The sequence below is a fragment of the Meriones unguiculatus genome, chromosome 3 (assembly GCF_030254825.1).
Source record: "Meriones unguiculatus strain TT.TT164.6M chromosome 3, Bangor_MerUng_6.1, whole genome shotgun sequence".
Classification (NCBI taxonomy): Eukaryota; Metazoa; Chordata; class Mammalia; order Rodentia; family Muridae; genus Meriones; species Meriones unguiculatus.
The window spans coordinates 155,300,486-155,318,709 of record NC_083351.1 but is presented as its reverse complement, the minus strand read 5'-3'; the positions used below and the strand labels follow the sequence as shown (position 1 = coordinate 155,318,709).

At 37.2% G+C, this 18,224-nt stretch overlaps 1 protein-coding gene across 22 annotated transcripts in view; it reads right to left on the bottom strand.

Annotated features, from left to right (window-relative positions):
• Positions 1–18,224, bottom strand: part of Adgrl3 (adhesion G protein-coupled receptor L3) — a 780,523-nt gene that overhangs the window by 132,360 nt on the left and 629,939 nt on the right. For all 22 annotated transcript variants that reach the window (XM_060380826.1, XM_060380806.1, XM_060380808.1 and 19 more), the window contains 4 exons: positions 15,734–15,917; positions 14,729–14,851; positions 7,694–7,902; positions 6,800–6,976 (listed from right to left, as the gene is read on the bottom strand). In XM_060380826.1, coding sequence (XP_060236809.1) covers positions 6,800–6,976; positions 7,694–7,902; positions 14,729–14,851; positions 15,734–15,917 — 693 coding nt within the window. The remainder of the gene's footprint in view (positions 1–6,799; positions 6,977–7,693; positions 7,903–14,728; positions 14,852–15,733; positions 15,918–18,224) is intronic.

The following is an 18,224-nucleotide window of genomic DNA, read 5'->3' as shown; positions in this document are numbered from 1 at the left end:
AAATTTCATAATAAAAAACAGGATATGAAGTTCAGGAGTGGGGCATGGAGGTCTGAGAGGAGTTAGGAAAAGGAATGTGGGGTGAATGTGGTCAAAATACATTATATGCATGCATTAATACTCAAAGAATTATTTTTAAATAATTTTCAACTATTAAAACAATAATGATTTCCAAATTATATAAAGAGGCAAAGAGCATGGTTAATCTATCAGAAGAATGTATGAAACTAAAAGATTTAAAGTTATATTTACTCCTCACATTTTTCTTGAAGCTTTAACTTTTTTCAAATAAATATTATTTCTGATTTTTATGTTTCAGCAGTTCAGAAATAGTTAAGGCAAACCTTAAATTTGTTTTCCCTGTAGTAAAGATGATTTTTATGCAAAAAGGTAGTGTTTTTTTAATGCCTTTGCAATGTCAAATGATAAACTTGTGAAAAACATAAGAAAGAAAGACTCTTAAAAATTGCTTTAAGATTATGACTACTTATGATGGGGGAACAAAGAACTATGTTTTGTAAGCATGGTGATATTTATAAACTATCAAATGTCAGGGTCACTGGTGTTATAGCACATATAAATCTAAGAAAAAAAAGTTATTTTTTCATTAAAAAGTTCCCCAGCAGAAATATAAGTAGTTCAAGTCCCATGGTTTGCAATTTCTATGTATCTAATCAACCTACTAGTAAGCATTCATGATAGATATTACCCATTAAAGTTGTTCTTGAAAGAAGAATTCAGTGAGTAGTACCTAATGGATAAATCTAATTTAAGATCTATTTACTTTTTCTACTACCTAATTTCATATTTAAAGACTAGCTAATTGAATAATGGTTGCTCACATTTATTTAGATTGTTGGTAACTGGATCATGAATTTAGAACAAACAATAAAAAAATAGGACAAATTAAAATATTAGATAAAACAAAATATACTTTGGTCCATTACCTTTTACTTTATAGTTAAAAGAAATGGTAGTGAGAACAAACAACATGTTCAATACTCACGTGTAATTTTCTTACTAAAATTAAACTACTGAGTTAGAAGTACTTGAGTCCTTCTATTGTCTGCCTACGTAGGCACAACTAAAATCTTTCTCAGCCTCAGAGTCAACAAGACCTTATCACATCACCCTTGATAAAAAATAAATTACATGAGGCAAGGGGGCTTGGTTTGTCTTCCCCGTTGTATTTTGTACACAAGAGATAATGTGAAATTTTAAACAAAGAGAACAAGGAGGCCTAACTGGGAAGGTAACTTTGTGCAAACCTAAGCCCGATGATTGTGCACGGTGGAAGGAGCTAGGCTTTCCACGGTGACTCCAGTCACACAATGTGAGCCATAGGAAGGGCAATCAGGAGGAGAGGGTTACAGAGGGCTAACGGGGCTCAGCGTTTGTGAATTTGTTTTCACTAAGATAAGGGGTCTTTGGAGATTGACCTAAGCTGCATTTTAACAGATTAACATAATTGCTTTTTGAGTATAAAATCTGAGCAATGATGTCATCTAACTAACAGCATTGAAGTATTTCTTTGGCAACTATTCTAAGAGATTTGGTAGGGACAAGTAGATGAGAGACTAGCTAATGGGTCCTTAGCAAAAACTCAGTGAGGAGATACCAGGGACTTGAAAGTAGAGGATAACAATGAAAATGCTGAGATCAGGCTCTCTGTTGTGTTAATATGGGGCTAATACGGGGCTAATATGCAGCATCAGTATAAACGAGCAATTTAAAGTGGGTGTGTGCTGTGCAGTACCTGGCAAGGCAGCATAGTCATTTAATAAGATGTGGAGGGAGAGAACTCTGTGGGTGAATTGTGATACTTACTACATAAGGCTAAATACAGATTGTACTCAATTTATGATAGTTTAACTGATAATGGCTTGACCTAAAATATTTTGACTACAGTGGTGCAAAGCTAGAATTTCATTGGTTAAAAAAAAAAAAAAAACACCCTTCACATTAGAACTTCAGTGCTTCCCTGGTCTAACACATAGTATAAGGGTGCTGGGTGCTAAGTAAGCTGCATATCATTGTCAGCCCTGCCTTCACAAGAGAAATCAACTTGTACTTCACCACGCACTGTATTGTCAGCTGTTTTTGTACATCATGTTTTGTACTCGTATCCCATCATATCTTCAAAATAACCAACTCTGTCTTCTGGACACATGTAACCATTCTATTTTACGCTTTCTTTACAATATTTAATATGACACTCTACACATTACTCTAAAATAAGCTTTGTAGAGGTGGTTTTGCACATTTTCAGCATAGTATATGTAGTAAGAACATTTAAATTAAACTAGGCTGACACTGAAAATTTGGCATGCTCCATGTACTGAATCCATTTATGACTTATGGCACTTCAATTGACATTGACAGCATTGGGATTTGATTACAACACAAGTCAAGGAATATCTTTCAATTATATGAGTTTCAAAACGAAGATTGAAACCCAGCAATTGTTAACTGATGTTTAAAACCATGTGAATACATGAGATGAGGTAGGGAGAAAAGTGATGATTTGGTATAATTCTTTTGGCACAAGTAATGATGAGATGGCACGCAGGTGAGGATCAACCAGCAAAGGAAGCTAAGTAAATCCAGATGCCAACAACAACAAAAAAAGTATTATACTCAGGGCAAGTGAAGAAAGTGTTTCAGGAGTATGGCTAAGTGATTCTCCACATATCACTTGGCTAAACACATTATATTCCTCCTATGTGTCAGGGCATTTCTTTGATAAAGCCCCCTATGAGCAAGTAGGCTCAGACCCACCATCTTCCTCTGAATCAAAGGGAAGGTCTCAGTAATCACCAGGATTACTACCCTCACCACAGCTTCACTTGCTTTCCATTCTCCTCATCCTTGTTTTCCTCAAAAAAGAGTAAGGCCTTGAAGCATAATCACTGGAGTTCGGTAACAAATGGAACAAAAAGGAATCAGAAACATTTATAGAGAACCTGCTGTATGTTAGAAGGTACATCAAAAACTTTATGATGGTTATCTTACTAAGGTCATCAAAATGTGGCAAAGAAACAAACAAAAGAAGAAAACAAGTGTTGCTAAGAGTATAGAGAACTCATAGATGAAAGCAATAGACAGAACTCTGATAGATCATAAGCAGACAGACATGGATAAAGGCAGTTCACTGCTCAGTAGAATCCCAGAATGAAAACAGATGCCAAGATTTGATATCAACAGGCATCAAGATTATCCTGTCAATTCTTCCTTTCTTTCTAAAAATTTTGAACAAATTATCTAATATAATGTTCTAAGCTTTACCGAAGAGTTAAAAGGGATGTATATATTTCTAGCATATAGAAATATATCTAACTGGTTGCTCTATCTCTCATTGCGTGCAAATGAAGTATTGTTCTATTACAATAAAAGCTTAATGCAAATTTGTTAAAATATATCAGTTTAGGATTCTAGTGATGACTAGGCCCAGTATCTTCAGTTCTACTTTAATCATTAAAGTGCCAAGCTCAGGTTCTGGATCAAAAAAGAACTGACTGCGGTAATCACAAGAGATTCTGATATAAGACACATGTGAGCATTCTGTGTGAGTGTTTGCTAAGGGAAAGTATCGATTCCCGTTTATTTTCTCTCTTGTTGATACACAATAGTGTTGACAGTCATGATCCTTTTAAAATAGATTGGAGAAGGGCTGTGAAGAAATGAACTGAGCCCCCCACAATGATATTTGGTTGTTGCTTAAATTTGATCCATTTTTCAGAGTTTAATGCCTTGGCTACTTGAAATGTAGGATCCAAGACCCTGACTAACACATTCCAGAATTAAATCTATCATTTGTCAACTTGGCCGGTCTTGCTGAACTCAATCAGTTTGAAATGCTTTGACAAAATAGGCCCTACAGTCCCTTGAAGACCAAGGGACTGAACTGTGTTGAAACAGCAAGAATAATTTCCTTTTAATGTTGTCAGCTGGACAGAGATGCAGTCTTCTCCTACGATATCCGTACCATCTTTTTTCTAAACTCTAACAACAACAACAACAAAAATCTGTGCATCATGAAATTACTTGCATCACTTGTATATGGTATGCAAACCCTCTGTCAGTTTTTAATGTCTAAAATGTGTTGAACATTAGTAGCTGTTCCACTCTTACTGACGTCACAGAGGTAAAAATTCACAAGTATATCAATTCTTGTTGCTAATTCATCTATCAGCTGACATAACTCAGGTAATAAGCTTTATGTGTTTTTTAAGTGCTATGTCTAGCTGAAATATAAGTTTTCCTCGCACCTGCCATGGAGACGGACTTTCTTTACTAGCACTCCTGGACTAGGTACTGCTCGTAGACAGTCTAACAGGGGCCACATCTGCAATCAGGAATCATCTATCCAAAATGCAAAGCATTCCATTGCCATTACTTTCTAGAAAGGTAGTAGTGCTGAAATTGCTTGTGGACTTTTTCTACATGTATACTCTGTAACCCTGGAAAGAGAATTCTAATTGAGGTCTCATACTTTTTTTTGTGCTTCTTTATTATTATTAATTATTTATTACAATTTATTCACTTTGTATCCCAGCTATAGCCTCCTCCCTCATCTCCTCTCTTCTTCTTTCTAAATCCCCCCTATGTCCCTCTCCTAGTCCACCGTAGGGAAGGTCCTCCACCCCCACTATTTGCCCGTAGCCTATCAAGTCTTATCAGGACTGGCAGCATCCTCTTCCTCTCTGGTCAAGTAAGGCCACCTCAGCAGGGGGAGGTATCAAAGAGCAGGCAACAGAGTTCATGCCAGTGACTGTCATTGCTCCCGTTACTAGGGAACCCACATTGAGAATGAGCTGCCCAAGGGCTACACCTGAGCAGGGTGCCTAGGTCCTTTCCATGCATGGTCCTTGGTTGATTCAGCAGTCTCTGCAGGACCTCCTGAGCCCAGATTTCTTGGTTCTGTTGCTCTCCTTGTGGATCTTCTGTCCCTTCCAGGTCTTTTCTCTCCCCCTTCTTTCATAAGATTTCCTGTATTCTGCCCAAAGTTTAGCTATGAGTCTCAGCATTTGCTTTGATACCCTGCTGGGTAGAGTCTTTCAAAGGCCCTCTATGGAATGCTCCTTTCTAATTGAGAAATTCTTACAACTTTCCCTGTTAATTCATTAATTTCTTAATAGAAATCTTAGAACCTAACAACTCTAATCTAGAAAATGTTCCTGACTTTATATGTTCATTTTTTCTCATAGAACACTGCAAAAAATCTCATTCTAATCTCCTCTTTACTATGATTATAACTATGTGCTTCTACTTCCTCTATGAAAAACTGTATATTCTTGATAGCAGCATTTATGTTTTTCTTTATTATATATCAACAAAGTCTCTCTTGAACAGTTAAACTGGTTAAAATACATAATATTTCAAATTGTATTAAACCTATAAAGTAATTTGCCTTTAAATATACTATCTATCAATTCTTACAGGTGCATAGCTAAGTAACATTTTTATAATAGGAAAATTATATGAAAATTTATGAAGGAACATTCAGTCATTGTCAAAGCCAATTTATGTTTTAAGTAGTCATGTTTTTAAAAATTCAGTGTCTATTAAAAAATTATGACTTGAGTTCTATAATGTGACATGCTAGGAAAACAAAGGATTAAATGTTGACATAATGTGTATCTCACCCTAAGAAAATTATATTATGTTACTATATAAGATTATTATATAAGATTATATGCTAATCATATATATATACTTTAATTGTAAGAAACATACAGGTGTATTATATTTAATGCATAAAATATTTGAAGAAAATTATAGGAGGTTATAAAGTAAGACATTAAATATTCATTTACTTTATGACTATAAATATATAGAAAAAATATATTCTTTTCACTGGATATTTTGTTAGAAAACTCTCTGTTTTTTTTTTATTATTTTTTCAGTCACATAAATAACATAAGCTAGCTCTCCTCCCCCTATAATTATTGATTATAATCAAGAGGGAGAAATCAACTCAGATATTGATCCTGGTTCAACTGTTTTGAGAGAGAAGCAAGATGCTAGGATTACTCGTCATTCTCAAAGTATTTTATGACAAAAGCAAAACAAAACAAAACCACTACTAACAACAACAAAAGTAGAGATCTTCAACGTCTGAAATTTTTGTCCTAGGACTTCTGGATACAGACTATACTATAGCTCAACCTTTGACAGTTATCCTGTGTTAGAGGAGATACTAATATCCACTCAGCCTTCTCTTCCACTGAAAACCAGTATTTCTCTTTTCACAGACCTCTATGTCTAATATCCTGTCATGCAAGAAAGAAGCAGAAGCAGCCAACTTACCAATCTCTAACTGTGAAAATGGTCGACAACTGAGTTCTTGATTAGAATGGGATATCCATTCACTGTCTTACAGTATGGCTACCTTCTGTGCCACTGGATTCTATAGCACACACTCATCTGTTGTTTTTCCAGGAATCAGTTTGACTGTGTTTAATCTACAGCTTTTTAGTCTTCAACGTATCCAATCTCAGCTCCCATTAATCCTGTCCCATTTACCCTTTTCATGAGGTTATGGTATAATATTTATTTACCCAAATTGAAAGCAAGGAGGTTACCAGGAAGCTTACTGAGCAAACTTCAATTTTATGTTTTACATTGACAAAGTGAAAAGAAAGAAGCAGTTATCGAAATCATTTAAAAAGGTATGCCCCAAATGACAGAGTTCCTGTCTAGAATTACTAGGAAAGAATTTAATTGTACAAGTCAGAAATATTAAGAGTTGGAAGCCTGGTTGCATGCTGCAGAGTTCCTCCTTTACGGCATATCTTACCTTGACTTCCACATGTGCCATCAGTACTGCAAAGTTGGTGAGGTGGTTACAGGAACATGTGGTATGTGTCTTGTTCGTTGTCAGGAGCCGACAGCCTTGTGTTGACCAGTAACCTGTCATTGTGCGCTTGGAATAGCTCCAGAATGAACAGTTAGGGTTGAAATTTTCCTCTGACTGCTATGGTGGAGAAAGATCAATAAAGGCAATCACTGTTTTATGATAGGATAAATGAAGCAGGCAATTTCCTTACCCACCCCACAGCCTCATGCTCTGTCGAAAACCTTGCAGAGGTGTGTTCGGTGTTTCATATTAAGCGGCCCTCATCAATTTAAAGTGAAATTGAATACCTGGCATTTGTTCTGTCTGATTAGAAGTGAGATTACTATTTTTCAAAACTGTTCTTACCAAAATGATGCTACAAGCAATGTTTTAGAATTGTATGGGCTTTTAAATTTCAGGGAAAAAAAAAAAAAAAAACTTCTGAAGGGATGGCCTTTACCTTACATTTGCAACTTCCAGATTTGTATATGTACAAAAATATATCTTCAGACACACAATGGACTGCTTATCCATATGACATGCTGTCCAGGTCAATTTAGTGAACAAGCTCCTTAAATAACTGTGTGGTGCATATTTAGATTATAAAATGTGGTATTAGGTATTACATCTAGTTGTAATTAGAAAAACTAACACATCATCATTTCATATAAAGGCAAGTTTTACTTATTTTTCTGAAATATTTATAAATATTTCTGAAAACAATGATGACTACATTCTTTAATGATGTACTATATCACATAGTTGAAAATTATTTAAAAAATTAATACACTTAATATTCATCTATAACAAATATAAATAATATAGATGTTAAAACATGACAAGCCATTTTCTTACCTTGATATGTTTAACAGTAAATACGACGGGATCAGCCAAATAAACTTTATTACTGAACTCCTTATTTATTGCTGCTGTAATAACAGGGGAATTGACGATAACAGAATGATTTGTGGACATAGCTTCTGTTCCCAGCTTCATACTGGCATTCTCCGTAGACAAATAAGGACCAAGGTTGTTATATAGGACAAAGGCTACTCTAATCTCTCCTAAAATAAATGCAAAAGTGAGTTAGAAATTGCAAAGAACAGAAAAAGAAATAGTTTCTATAGTTGGCTGGAGTTTGTAATTCAAGTTAGGCAGTAGTCAGGCTTGTATAATACACATTCACAGGCATAAAAACATTTATCTGTTTGGTACATAAGTGCCTAGTCTCTGATGAGGAAAGGGAAGTTGAATTCTGTTGAGATCACTATATGTGACTTCTTTAAACACTGACTCTGGTGCCCTGTCTCACTATATGCTTGAGATGCTTCATATACCCAGAACCAGAATCCTTAAAAGTTCTAGAACAAAATACAAAATAATTTCCTTATACTCTGAAGAAGAAAAAATAATAATGTACATAGCTTCAAGAATACTATCCATAAAAATGGGAAACTGAACTTTATCAAAGTTAAAAGTTTGTACCTATTGAAATATATCATTAAGAAAAAGAAATATGCAAACTAAAAGACTAGGGAACAATAGTACTCTTTTTTTTTTTTTTAAAGATTTATCTATTTATTTGTTATGTATACAATGTTCTGTCTTCATGTAAACCTGCAGCCCAGAAGAGGGCACCAGTTCTCATTATAAATGGTTGTGAACCACCATGTGGTTGCTGGGAATTAAACTCGGGATCTTTGGGAGAACAGCCAGTGCTCTTAACCTCTGAGTCATCTCTCCAGCCCCATCAATAGGACTCTTGAATATACAGAACATGCATGATGGTCAATAGAATGTTAACAGAAAATAACTAAAATTACCCCCAAAAAATAATGGACACTTTAGAGAAGAATAAAAGAAAACCATTTTCTATATGAAAAGATAGCTGGGATCATTACCAATTAAAGGAACAAAAAGTCAAAACTGCATTTGCAATACTATTTTATATCTATTCAATCCTAATACTTATATGGACTTGAAGCAATCAAACCCTTGTACCCTACTTATGGGAATATAATTTCTTTCAGTGGAAACGTTTTGACATTTTTTATAAATCTGCATACATATTGACCCTTCCTGGGTAAGTGAGAACATTTACCACAAAGAAGACAATTTACATGAGGCTTTTTACAGAATCCTTATTGATCACAGACTCCATCTTGAAAGAAAGAAATAAAAGACTATATCCATCACAACAATAGAATATACTATCTGTCAATACAGCACAAAATATTATTCAATGGCAAATCACCACTGAATCTCAAAATGATTTTTGTATTACTTAATCTAGACAAAAAATAGTTCATACTGAGTGATTCTAGTAATGTGAAATCTAAGAACAGAGTGATAATGACGATAATTTATTAGGAAAAGAAAAAAAAGGAGCAGTAAGGAACACCACAGAAATTTATAGGTATTAGGAAACACTTAGTTTCCAGGTGGTTTTTCTTCTGTTTTATGTTTTATTTAAAGAGGTAAATATAACTGTCTGATATCTTAAACTAAACACAGTACATACATTTCATTGTATTTTAATTATACTGCAATGGATTCTTTTGAAGTAAGGACACTAGGATCTTTTTATTTGTCTATGAACTCAATACTAATTTTTTTTTTCAGGTTACTATTTCCATAAAGTCACAAACTCCCTCTACCTTACTTTCCTTTGTGTTATTTCCTAATTTTAGTAGGGTTTTTTTCACATTTTTATTTTTTAATTAACTTATTTATTTATTCACTCTATATCCCAATAGTAGCCCCATCCCTCCTCTCCTTCCGCTCCCACCTTTCATCCTAATTTTTCCCCCTCTCCTCTCCCCTATTCCTCAGATAAGGTAGGTCTACCAGGTAGCTCCACCCTCCACCTCAGCTCTTTAGGGACTCTTTCTCTATGGCCTAGCCAGGCCGCTCTGCCAGGAGGGAGTCATCAGAAAGCAGGTTACAGAGTCCATGTCAAAGAGAGCCCCAGCTCCTCCTGCTAGGGAACCCACATGAAGCCTGAAACCCATGGGCTGCATCTGTATTGGGGCCTAGGCCCATTCGCTGCATGTTCCTTGTTTGGAGCTCAGTCTGTGCAAGCACCTCTGGGTTCTGCTCAGTTGGATCTGTTGTTCTTGTGGAGCTCCTGGAACCTCCAGGTCCTCCCACTTTCCCACTACTATAATCTTTCAAAAAGCATAGAGGGTCTTTGAGTAAATTATAATTTTCAAAGCTAACCACTTTTTTATTTTTAACTTTTGACCTGCTTTCATCTTTATCATTTCTTTCATGGTAAAAGTCAAACCTTTTGTCTTATTTCCACTATGAAGTTATAGTTTGCCAAGAAATAGCTGCTACCCTGAAGACTATATTTACAAAGATCAGATAGCCAAAGTCTCTGTCTTTGAATCTCAGGGTCAAATGAGAAGTATGAGTTTCTGTGTGTGTGTGTGTGTGTGTGTGTGTGTGTGTGTGTGTGTGTGTGTGTATTTGGGGTGGGGTTAAAGAAGTGCCCATGACAGCCCTATACCTATATTTACATGTGTATGAAATTCCATATTCTAGGAATTTATATACACAACATGTACAGAGGCTTGTTTTTCAACTAACCTTGCAAACAATTTCTATGGGCACTCTACTTAGACACATCCAATCAAATGCAATGATCTCAAGAGTCAGGCAGGGAGCAGCGACCCCATGATGCAAAAGGTAGAGATACCAGCAGCTGCAGCAGCAGGTTCCTGTACCCAGAGGCATTCCAGAAGTTTTTATGCTATGTGGTAGGCTGCTGTTTCATTGCACCAATTGTCTTCTTAATAATCTAACAAAGAGACTATAATAAAGGCTACATGAAGGAAGACGAGACTCTTTTTTGAATATACAAAAACTCTTTTATAAGTAATCAGAAAAAGTATAATTAATGTAATAATCAGAAAAACAGCCTTGGGTAATAGTCTTTGTATTTACATGGTACATTTCTAATTGGCAAATGAATAAAGTTGATGAAATTTAGCTGGTAAGGACATGGGAAAAAGATATTCTGAAAAGGAAAAATATATTATTGTGTTTTAACATCTATCCAGTGGTGTATATTAGAATTTTAGGTCCATGCTCTTCGACTCTATTCTGGAGATGCTATAATTTTTTAATTGTTTTCTTTATTATTATTATTATTATTACTATTTACAGTTTATTCACTTTCTCTCTCATTCCCGCCCCCTCCCTCTTCTCCACCCATGACCCCCCCCCCAGTCCACTGAGAGGGGAGGTTTTTCTCCCCTTTCTTCTGATCCTAGGCTATCAGGTCTCATCAGGAACGGCTGCACTGTCTTCCTCTGTGGCCTAGTAAGGCTGTACCCCCCTGAGAGGGAGGTGATCAAAGAACACACCAATCAGTTCATGTTAGAGACAGTCCATGTTCCCATTACTAGGGACCCCATTTGGACACTGAACGACCATGGGCTACATCTGAGCAGGGGTTCTAGGTAATCTCCATGAATGCTGCTCGGTTGGAGTATCAGTCTCAGAAAAAAACCCCTAGGCCCAGATATTTTGGTTCTGTTGCTCTCCTTGTGGAGCTCCTGTCCTCTCCAGGTCTTTCTGTCTCCCATTTCTTTCATAAGATTCCCTGCACTCTGCCCAAAGTTTGTCTATAAGTCTCAGCATCTGCTTTGACACCCTGCAGGGTAGAGGAAGACAAGATTCCTATATTCACCTATCTCTCATAACAGAACAAATCTAAATAATAGCAGCTCATTAAATATTTTTTGTTACAATAGAGAAACAAACTTCCTTCTAGATTTAGGATAAAATTTATGATGCTTGAAGGCCACAGTTAGTATTATCTAAACACTATTCATGTTGATATTAGTGATTTTAATTATAACTGGCTCATAGTCAGCTAATAAGTCATAATAATTCCACTTAATGCTCAGTGGCATGCTGTCATTCCATCTTATAAGAGCAAGAGGAAATGGAGAAGACCAACAAAATACGGTCTTCTGAACCAATATGAGCAAAGGTCACAGGGACTCAAAGAGACTGAGACAGCATGCACAGGGCCTGCAAGGATCTACATGTACCAGATGGGTCCTGGAGCTGAGAGGAGAAGAGGACCACACCTCCGTCCCTATGCCAGAAGCTATCTCCAGTTCATAACCACCTGCAAATGAAAATTCAGTTTTTCCCAAGGGAGTTTCACTAGGGAAACAAACCACTCTTGAGGGCAGGTTGCAACCTAGCAGTCGATGGCCAACAAAAAACAAACCCAGCAGCATCATGGGAGTTCCCTTATCTCAAAATGTCATACCAGAGGCTTTTCTGTTGTCGCTGTTCATTTAATCTTATTTTTAAATTTATTTTATTTATATATATTTCTCTTTTTTCCTTACAGGTTCTTTGCATACATAGTATGGTTTCCAGTTTAGTGTTCTTTATAAGATTCTTGAGTCCTGTTAGGCCACAGAGGAGGGCTTTGCAGCCAGTCCTGAAGATACCTGATAAAACAGGATCAGATGAATGGGGAGGAGGTGCCCCCTATCGGTGGACTTGGAAAGGGGCACGGTGGAGATGAGGGAGGGAGGGAGGGACTGGGAGGGAATGAGGGATTGGGACACGGCTGGGATACAGAGTTAATAAAATGTAACTGATAAAAATAAAAAATAAAAAAATAAAGTAATAAAAAAAAGATTCTTGAGTGTGAGAACTAGTAGTTCTCTTGTGCCTTTTCTTAGGCTTTTATCCTTCTGTTTGTTTATTTAGCTCTATTTTGATGTGTTAGTTTATGTTTTACGTTATTTGTTTTATCTTTGTGTTTTATTATTACCCCTTAGAAGCCTGTTTGCTTTGTAATGATGGATAGAAAGGGGATGGTTCTGGATGGGAGGAGAGGAAGGTAGGCCCTGGGAAGAGGAGAGGGAGAAGATGCTATAATCAGCATATTTTGTGTGAAAGAAAAAGCTATTTACAAGGAAAGAAAAATAAAATCAAATGATAGAGAAGCTGTCATGGAAAGAAAACCGTGCTGTAGGAGCATGCATGCTTTGTATGATGAACATAAATAAATGTATTTAGCATGCATCACAGGTCATGCTGGAGAAAAGGTGTGAAGTCGGGCGAACAAGTTGGGATGCATAAGACAGCCAGGGGCAGGCCTCCCCTGGTTTTATGCCAAGTGTTACTAAAAAAGAACTGGTGAGATTTCTGTCTCAGAAGGACGCTTTTCCAGAGGAAAAAACGTCAAGGGAAGAACAGGAGTTGCAGAACGAGGATACAAGAATCTGCTTTTACTGTACACAGTGTAAGCGCTGACCCAAACAGTTTATTAGTCCAATTGGCAGCACAATGATTTCTAAGCTTCCTCGTAAATGATTTATAATGCCTTGACAGCATTTTATTTTTTTAAATTTTTTTAAATTTTATTTTATTTTACTAATTACACTTTATTCACTTTGTATCCCCCCATAAGTCCCTCCCTCCTCCCCTCCCAGTCCGACCCTCCCTCCCCCTTCTTCACGCATGCCCCTCCCCAAGTCCACTGACAGCATTTTATTTTGATGACAGCAAATTTAAATTGTTGATTATATTAAGGGGATCCTTTTTCAAAGCTATTTTCTCCATATAAAGCATCAGTTCTGATTGGGCTACTACAATCTCAGGTCATCTCTCCTCACCTAACAGGCTCAGAGTTTGTTCTGTCTTTGAGAAAAATCAGATTTTAACCTGTTTTCAAGATTTGGGAAGCTACAAATATGATTTCTCCATGTAGCTCCTTACACATTTACATTCTTTTTCCAGTGAATTCAATTTAGTCATCCAGTTAAGCTGACCTGCATACCTGAGTTCCATCCTCTCCAATTTCTCTATAAGCAGTCAACCTCTCTATACATTTTTTCAAAGGAAAAATACATATGCGCTTGTAAAATCCTAAAGAAAGAAATGACAAGCAAAGGTCCCACCAGAATTTTCATCAGTTCAATCTACAAAATCAATGACCGTGACTTCTGATGGGGAGGCGGAGGTGGGGGTTAGCAGAATATTTGAGTTTTGGCATTTAGAATTTTCCTCATGTTCAAGTTTCTGGCAACTGAGAAGTAGCAAAACAAGCTCCCAATCTGTACACTGAGCACCACTGTTAGAGCGATGGTTCAGTAGAGGAAGAGAAGAGAAAGGAGATCGTGGTGCGTGAAAGCAGGAGTAAAGAACTCTTTCGTATATCCCAGAAGGAGAAAGACAAACATGGGATATACTCGCTTATATAGACCTATAAGATATGATAAACATAATGAAATCTATACACTAGCAGTGTTTTCAAAGCAAAGACTCATGACCAAACCTTTGGCAGAGTACAGGGAATCATAAGAAAGAAGGGGAGTTAGTCTGTTGGGGAAAGGATAGGAGCTCCACAAGGACCAAATATATCTGGGCACAGGGTCTTTTCTGAGACTGACATTCAACCAAGGACCATGTATGGATATAACCTAGAACCTCTATTCAGATGTAGCCTGTGGTAGCTCAGTAACCAATTGGTTTCCCAAAGTGAGGGGAACAAGGACTATTTCTAACAGGAACTTAATGACTGGCTCTTTGGTCTCCTCACCCCCAAGGGAGGAGCAGTCCTGTTAGGCCACAGAGGAGGGCTTTGCAGCCAGTCCTGAAGATACCTGATAAAACAGGATCAGATGAATGGGGAGGAGGTCCCCCCTATCAGTGGACTTGGAAAGGGGCACGGTGGAGATGAGGGAGGGAGGGAGGGACTGGGAGGGAATGAGGGATCGGGACACGGCTGGGATACAGAGTTAATAAAATGTAACTGATAAAAAAAAATAAAAGAACTCTTTCGTGATGGATTTAAAATTCCAAGCCACAAAGCAACAAATAGGTAGCGTGAAAGAACACACTCCGACTTACCGTTCCGACCATTTTGCTTTAAAGTGTTGGCTGAAAGCTGGATAGTGCTTCCGTGGCCAAAGTTTTCTGGGAATTTTAGGTCTTCTAGGTTTCCTTCCGTGCTCAGCCGTGCAACTTCCAGTTCTGTTCACAACACACAGGTGTCAGTGGTCTGTGCGAAACCTGCCAAAGCTACCAGGATTTCCTTAACCTCTGAATTGTCCCTATATTCAGAATTCACACTTCTTGGACTATTTGTCACATTAAAGTTGTTCAGTTTGCTCAAAAGCATACAGTTGGTATTCGTATTTTATTTACACAATAAAATAAGCAGAGATGTGCAAAAATTGTGTAAAGAAAATTCAAATGTACAATAATCAAGCCTAATACTTAAAGTTCAACTCCAAGTCCTTTATATTTTGTTTTTGCTTTTAAGTTAATTTTCAGAATATTTTCCTGATTTCATGAATTATGTAAAAACCCTTTGTATTCTGGAGATGAGCTGTTGCATCAATATTGATCTATCTACAATCTAATAAAATTTGAAACAGCTTTATCAAACCTCCTGAAATAAAATTGCCAGCTACATCCTAAAACACAATGAGAAACACATTTATACTTATTGGAAGGGATGATACAATTTCCAAGCATTAACATCACGACTCAAATGACTTATTTCTTAGAGAATATAACTCAAGCATGCTAAAAAGACAGGTAATCCTCACCTTCGGAGGTCAAAATAGTCAAAAGAATAAAATCTACATAAATACATGCCTACATAAAAATTCTATAAATAAACTGCACAGAAGTGCTCTCTTTGTAATACACCCAATATATTGAATGTCCTGTGGAGGTTAACATGCATGAACTCTGATCTTGTTAAACTAAAAGCTATCCTACTTTGAGATAGAATAACATACATCCCCCAAACCAAATCACTACTCATGACTGGGGTATTGGATTTTTTTTCCCCTTTCCTGCTACACAAGTGACTCTAGACCTTCTATCTTAACAAAGGTCACTTACGAATATTGTCTGTATTCTCCCTGACAATGTCAGTCTTCAAAAGGTTATCGGCTAACACGAAAGCGCTCTCCTCCACAGTGTCAAGCAACATGGTGGCTGCACGTAGTTGATCACTTGTCGTCAGGTCTCTCCATGCGTTCAAGGCTTGCGGCTGAAGGAGGTTGTTAACTGTCTCCACCATCGCCTAGGAGGACAGGAGAAGAACAGTGGAAGCATCCAGTGAGCTCACAGAGCTGTCAGAAAGCCAGGTGTACATGCTGCCCAGCGAGCAAGGAGCAGCAGTGTGCACAAGACTGCCATTGTCCCAGCCTCCCCTATGACATGCTGCAGCAGAAGTATTCATTATTTTTTCTGTAAATCCCTCGCTGAGACTTTGCAAGCCCACTGTTGTCTTCTTTTGAAGGGCAACAAATAGAACCATGCTTGCTTCCCAGAGTCAACAGCAGAGGCTTCAGTAAGACTATGATCACATAATTGAATGATTTGGCTGAGGAAATAGTGGCACACGATTTAAACCAACATGTCTGCATCCTCTACAGAAAATGCTTTTGTTCTGTACATCTCCATAAAACCGGAGGCTGACCACAGCAAAGACCAAAAGGGTGACTACAGAAAGGAGATGACTGAGATTTGTTGCCTATAGGTTGTGGACTCATAATGCAAACATCTCTTTTCCTTTTTCTTCTTTTCACCTTTCCCCCGACCCCCAGGCAGCTACAAAAATGTCAAAATGTAGAAAGAATCAAAACATTCATACCATCAGTTACTCTGAGTACGATGTATGATGTGAAACCTCAGCACTGTTTACCATTGGGGAAGAGAGTAAACAGTTGGACATCAGTACCTATGGCCCTGAGGTGTTTCTGTTTTCTTTACAAAGTCAGCAGTAGGTACATCCCCACATAGAGACAAAGTACCACATTTCTCATTGCCGCATGCAGAAGAATAATCTCCGTAGCTACCATTTATGTATTCCCTGTGGTTTCCTTTATGTGGTAGGTTACAAAGAGAAAACAGTTCTCTCAGGAAAGTCTTGGGTTTCATTCAAACACAGAAAACAGCAAAATAGAAAAATACAACACCTGCAGTTTGAGAGTGATGATCCCTGAACCCATTCATTACAAAGTATGCCTCCAATGAAGATAGAAAGAGGAATAAACAGCAAATATAGACACAGACTCTAGGTAGCACATGAGTGCTTAAAACAGGATGTACATTATTGACACGTTGACAAAGGGATTGGGTAAGATGGGACACAGATCCTCTATACTTCTGTGTTTTCTTCTGGCTTATGTTTTCATACTAACCAACTAACAACTGTTAAAAATTCAGCTTCATAATGAAACACCTTGGCTGCCAATTAACACCAGCTTCAAACACTAATTTGCCTCTTGATGAAGTTGTTTTTTTTTTTTTTTTTTTTTTTCTTGATATTTTCCAAGCTATCTCAACTTCTGGCCAAACTGACATCATCAGACTTTTAAGTAAAATAGTCTTACAGCTCCTGCACTTTGCATCATTATACATATACATGCATACTCCACAAACCTCCAAAACGACCAGTTGGGAATTTAAAAAATAAATACATTGACTTTGTGTAGCCCTGTTGTTCTTTCTAGGTTTGAAGTATGATCTGAAAGTCACAAAAAACATTTTCAGACCACAACAGCTTTAGCTGCTGTCCAGGAAGCAGTCGTGGGAGTAATGCCAAAAGGATATGCCAGAAAACAGGCATCAGTAGATAAAACAACAAATGAAAATTTAGGTATTTTCTTTTTGAAGCCAAACTGCTAATATGGGCCCACTGTATAGAATGAACATTCATTCTAAATTTAGATGGTTCGCAGAATCTACCAGCCATGCTCTGAAACATCCCACCAAAACTTGACATTACCCTTTATCTTGAAAATGGTGTAGCCATTTTAGTTAGGAATGACCTCAAGAATCACAAAATAATCTGATGTTGATTATTTTAATCTTACCTCAAGGGATGGGTAGTGAGGATAATACAGTATTCATTTACTGCCCTTTTTTTTTCTTTTTAGTTATTTAATTTAAAAACAATGCCTAAATAAAGCAGTGCATGGTGGCGCATGCCTGTAACCTCAGGATGCCACTTGAGGAGGCAGAAGCAGGTTGATCTCTATGAGTTTGAGACCAGCCTGATCTTACAAAGCAATTCCAGAAAAGCCAAAGCTACATAGAGAAACTCTGTCACACACACACACACACAGAGAGAGAGAGAGAGAGAGAAAGAGAGAGAGAGAGAGAGAGAGAGAGAGAGAGAGAGAGAGAAATGCTATATGATAAAGAGAGTAAAATAAACAGAAGGGTCCTCTTTAACAATGCAAACCAGCAATCTTCTAAAAACAAGTTTCAGAATTAAATGATGAAGCAAAGATAGTGCACAGATGACTACAGAGAAAGGAACAGTAATCCAAACCTCACAACAATGAAAGCCCAAGAACAGATGGCTTCCTGGTGAATTCAA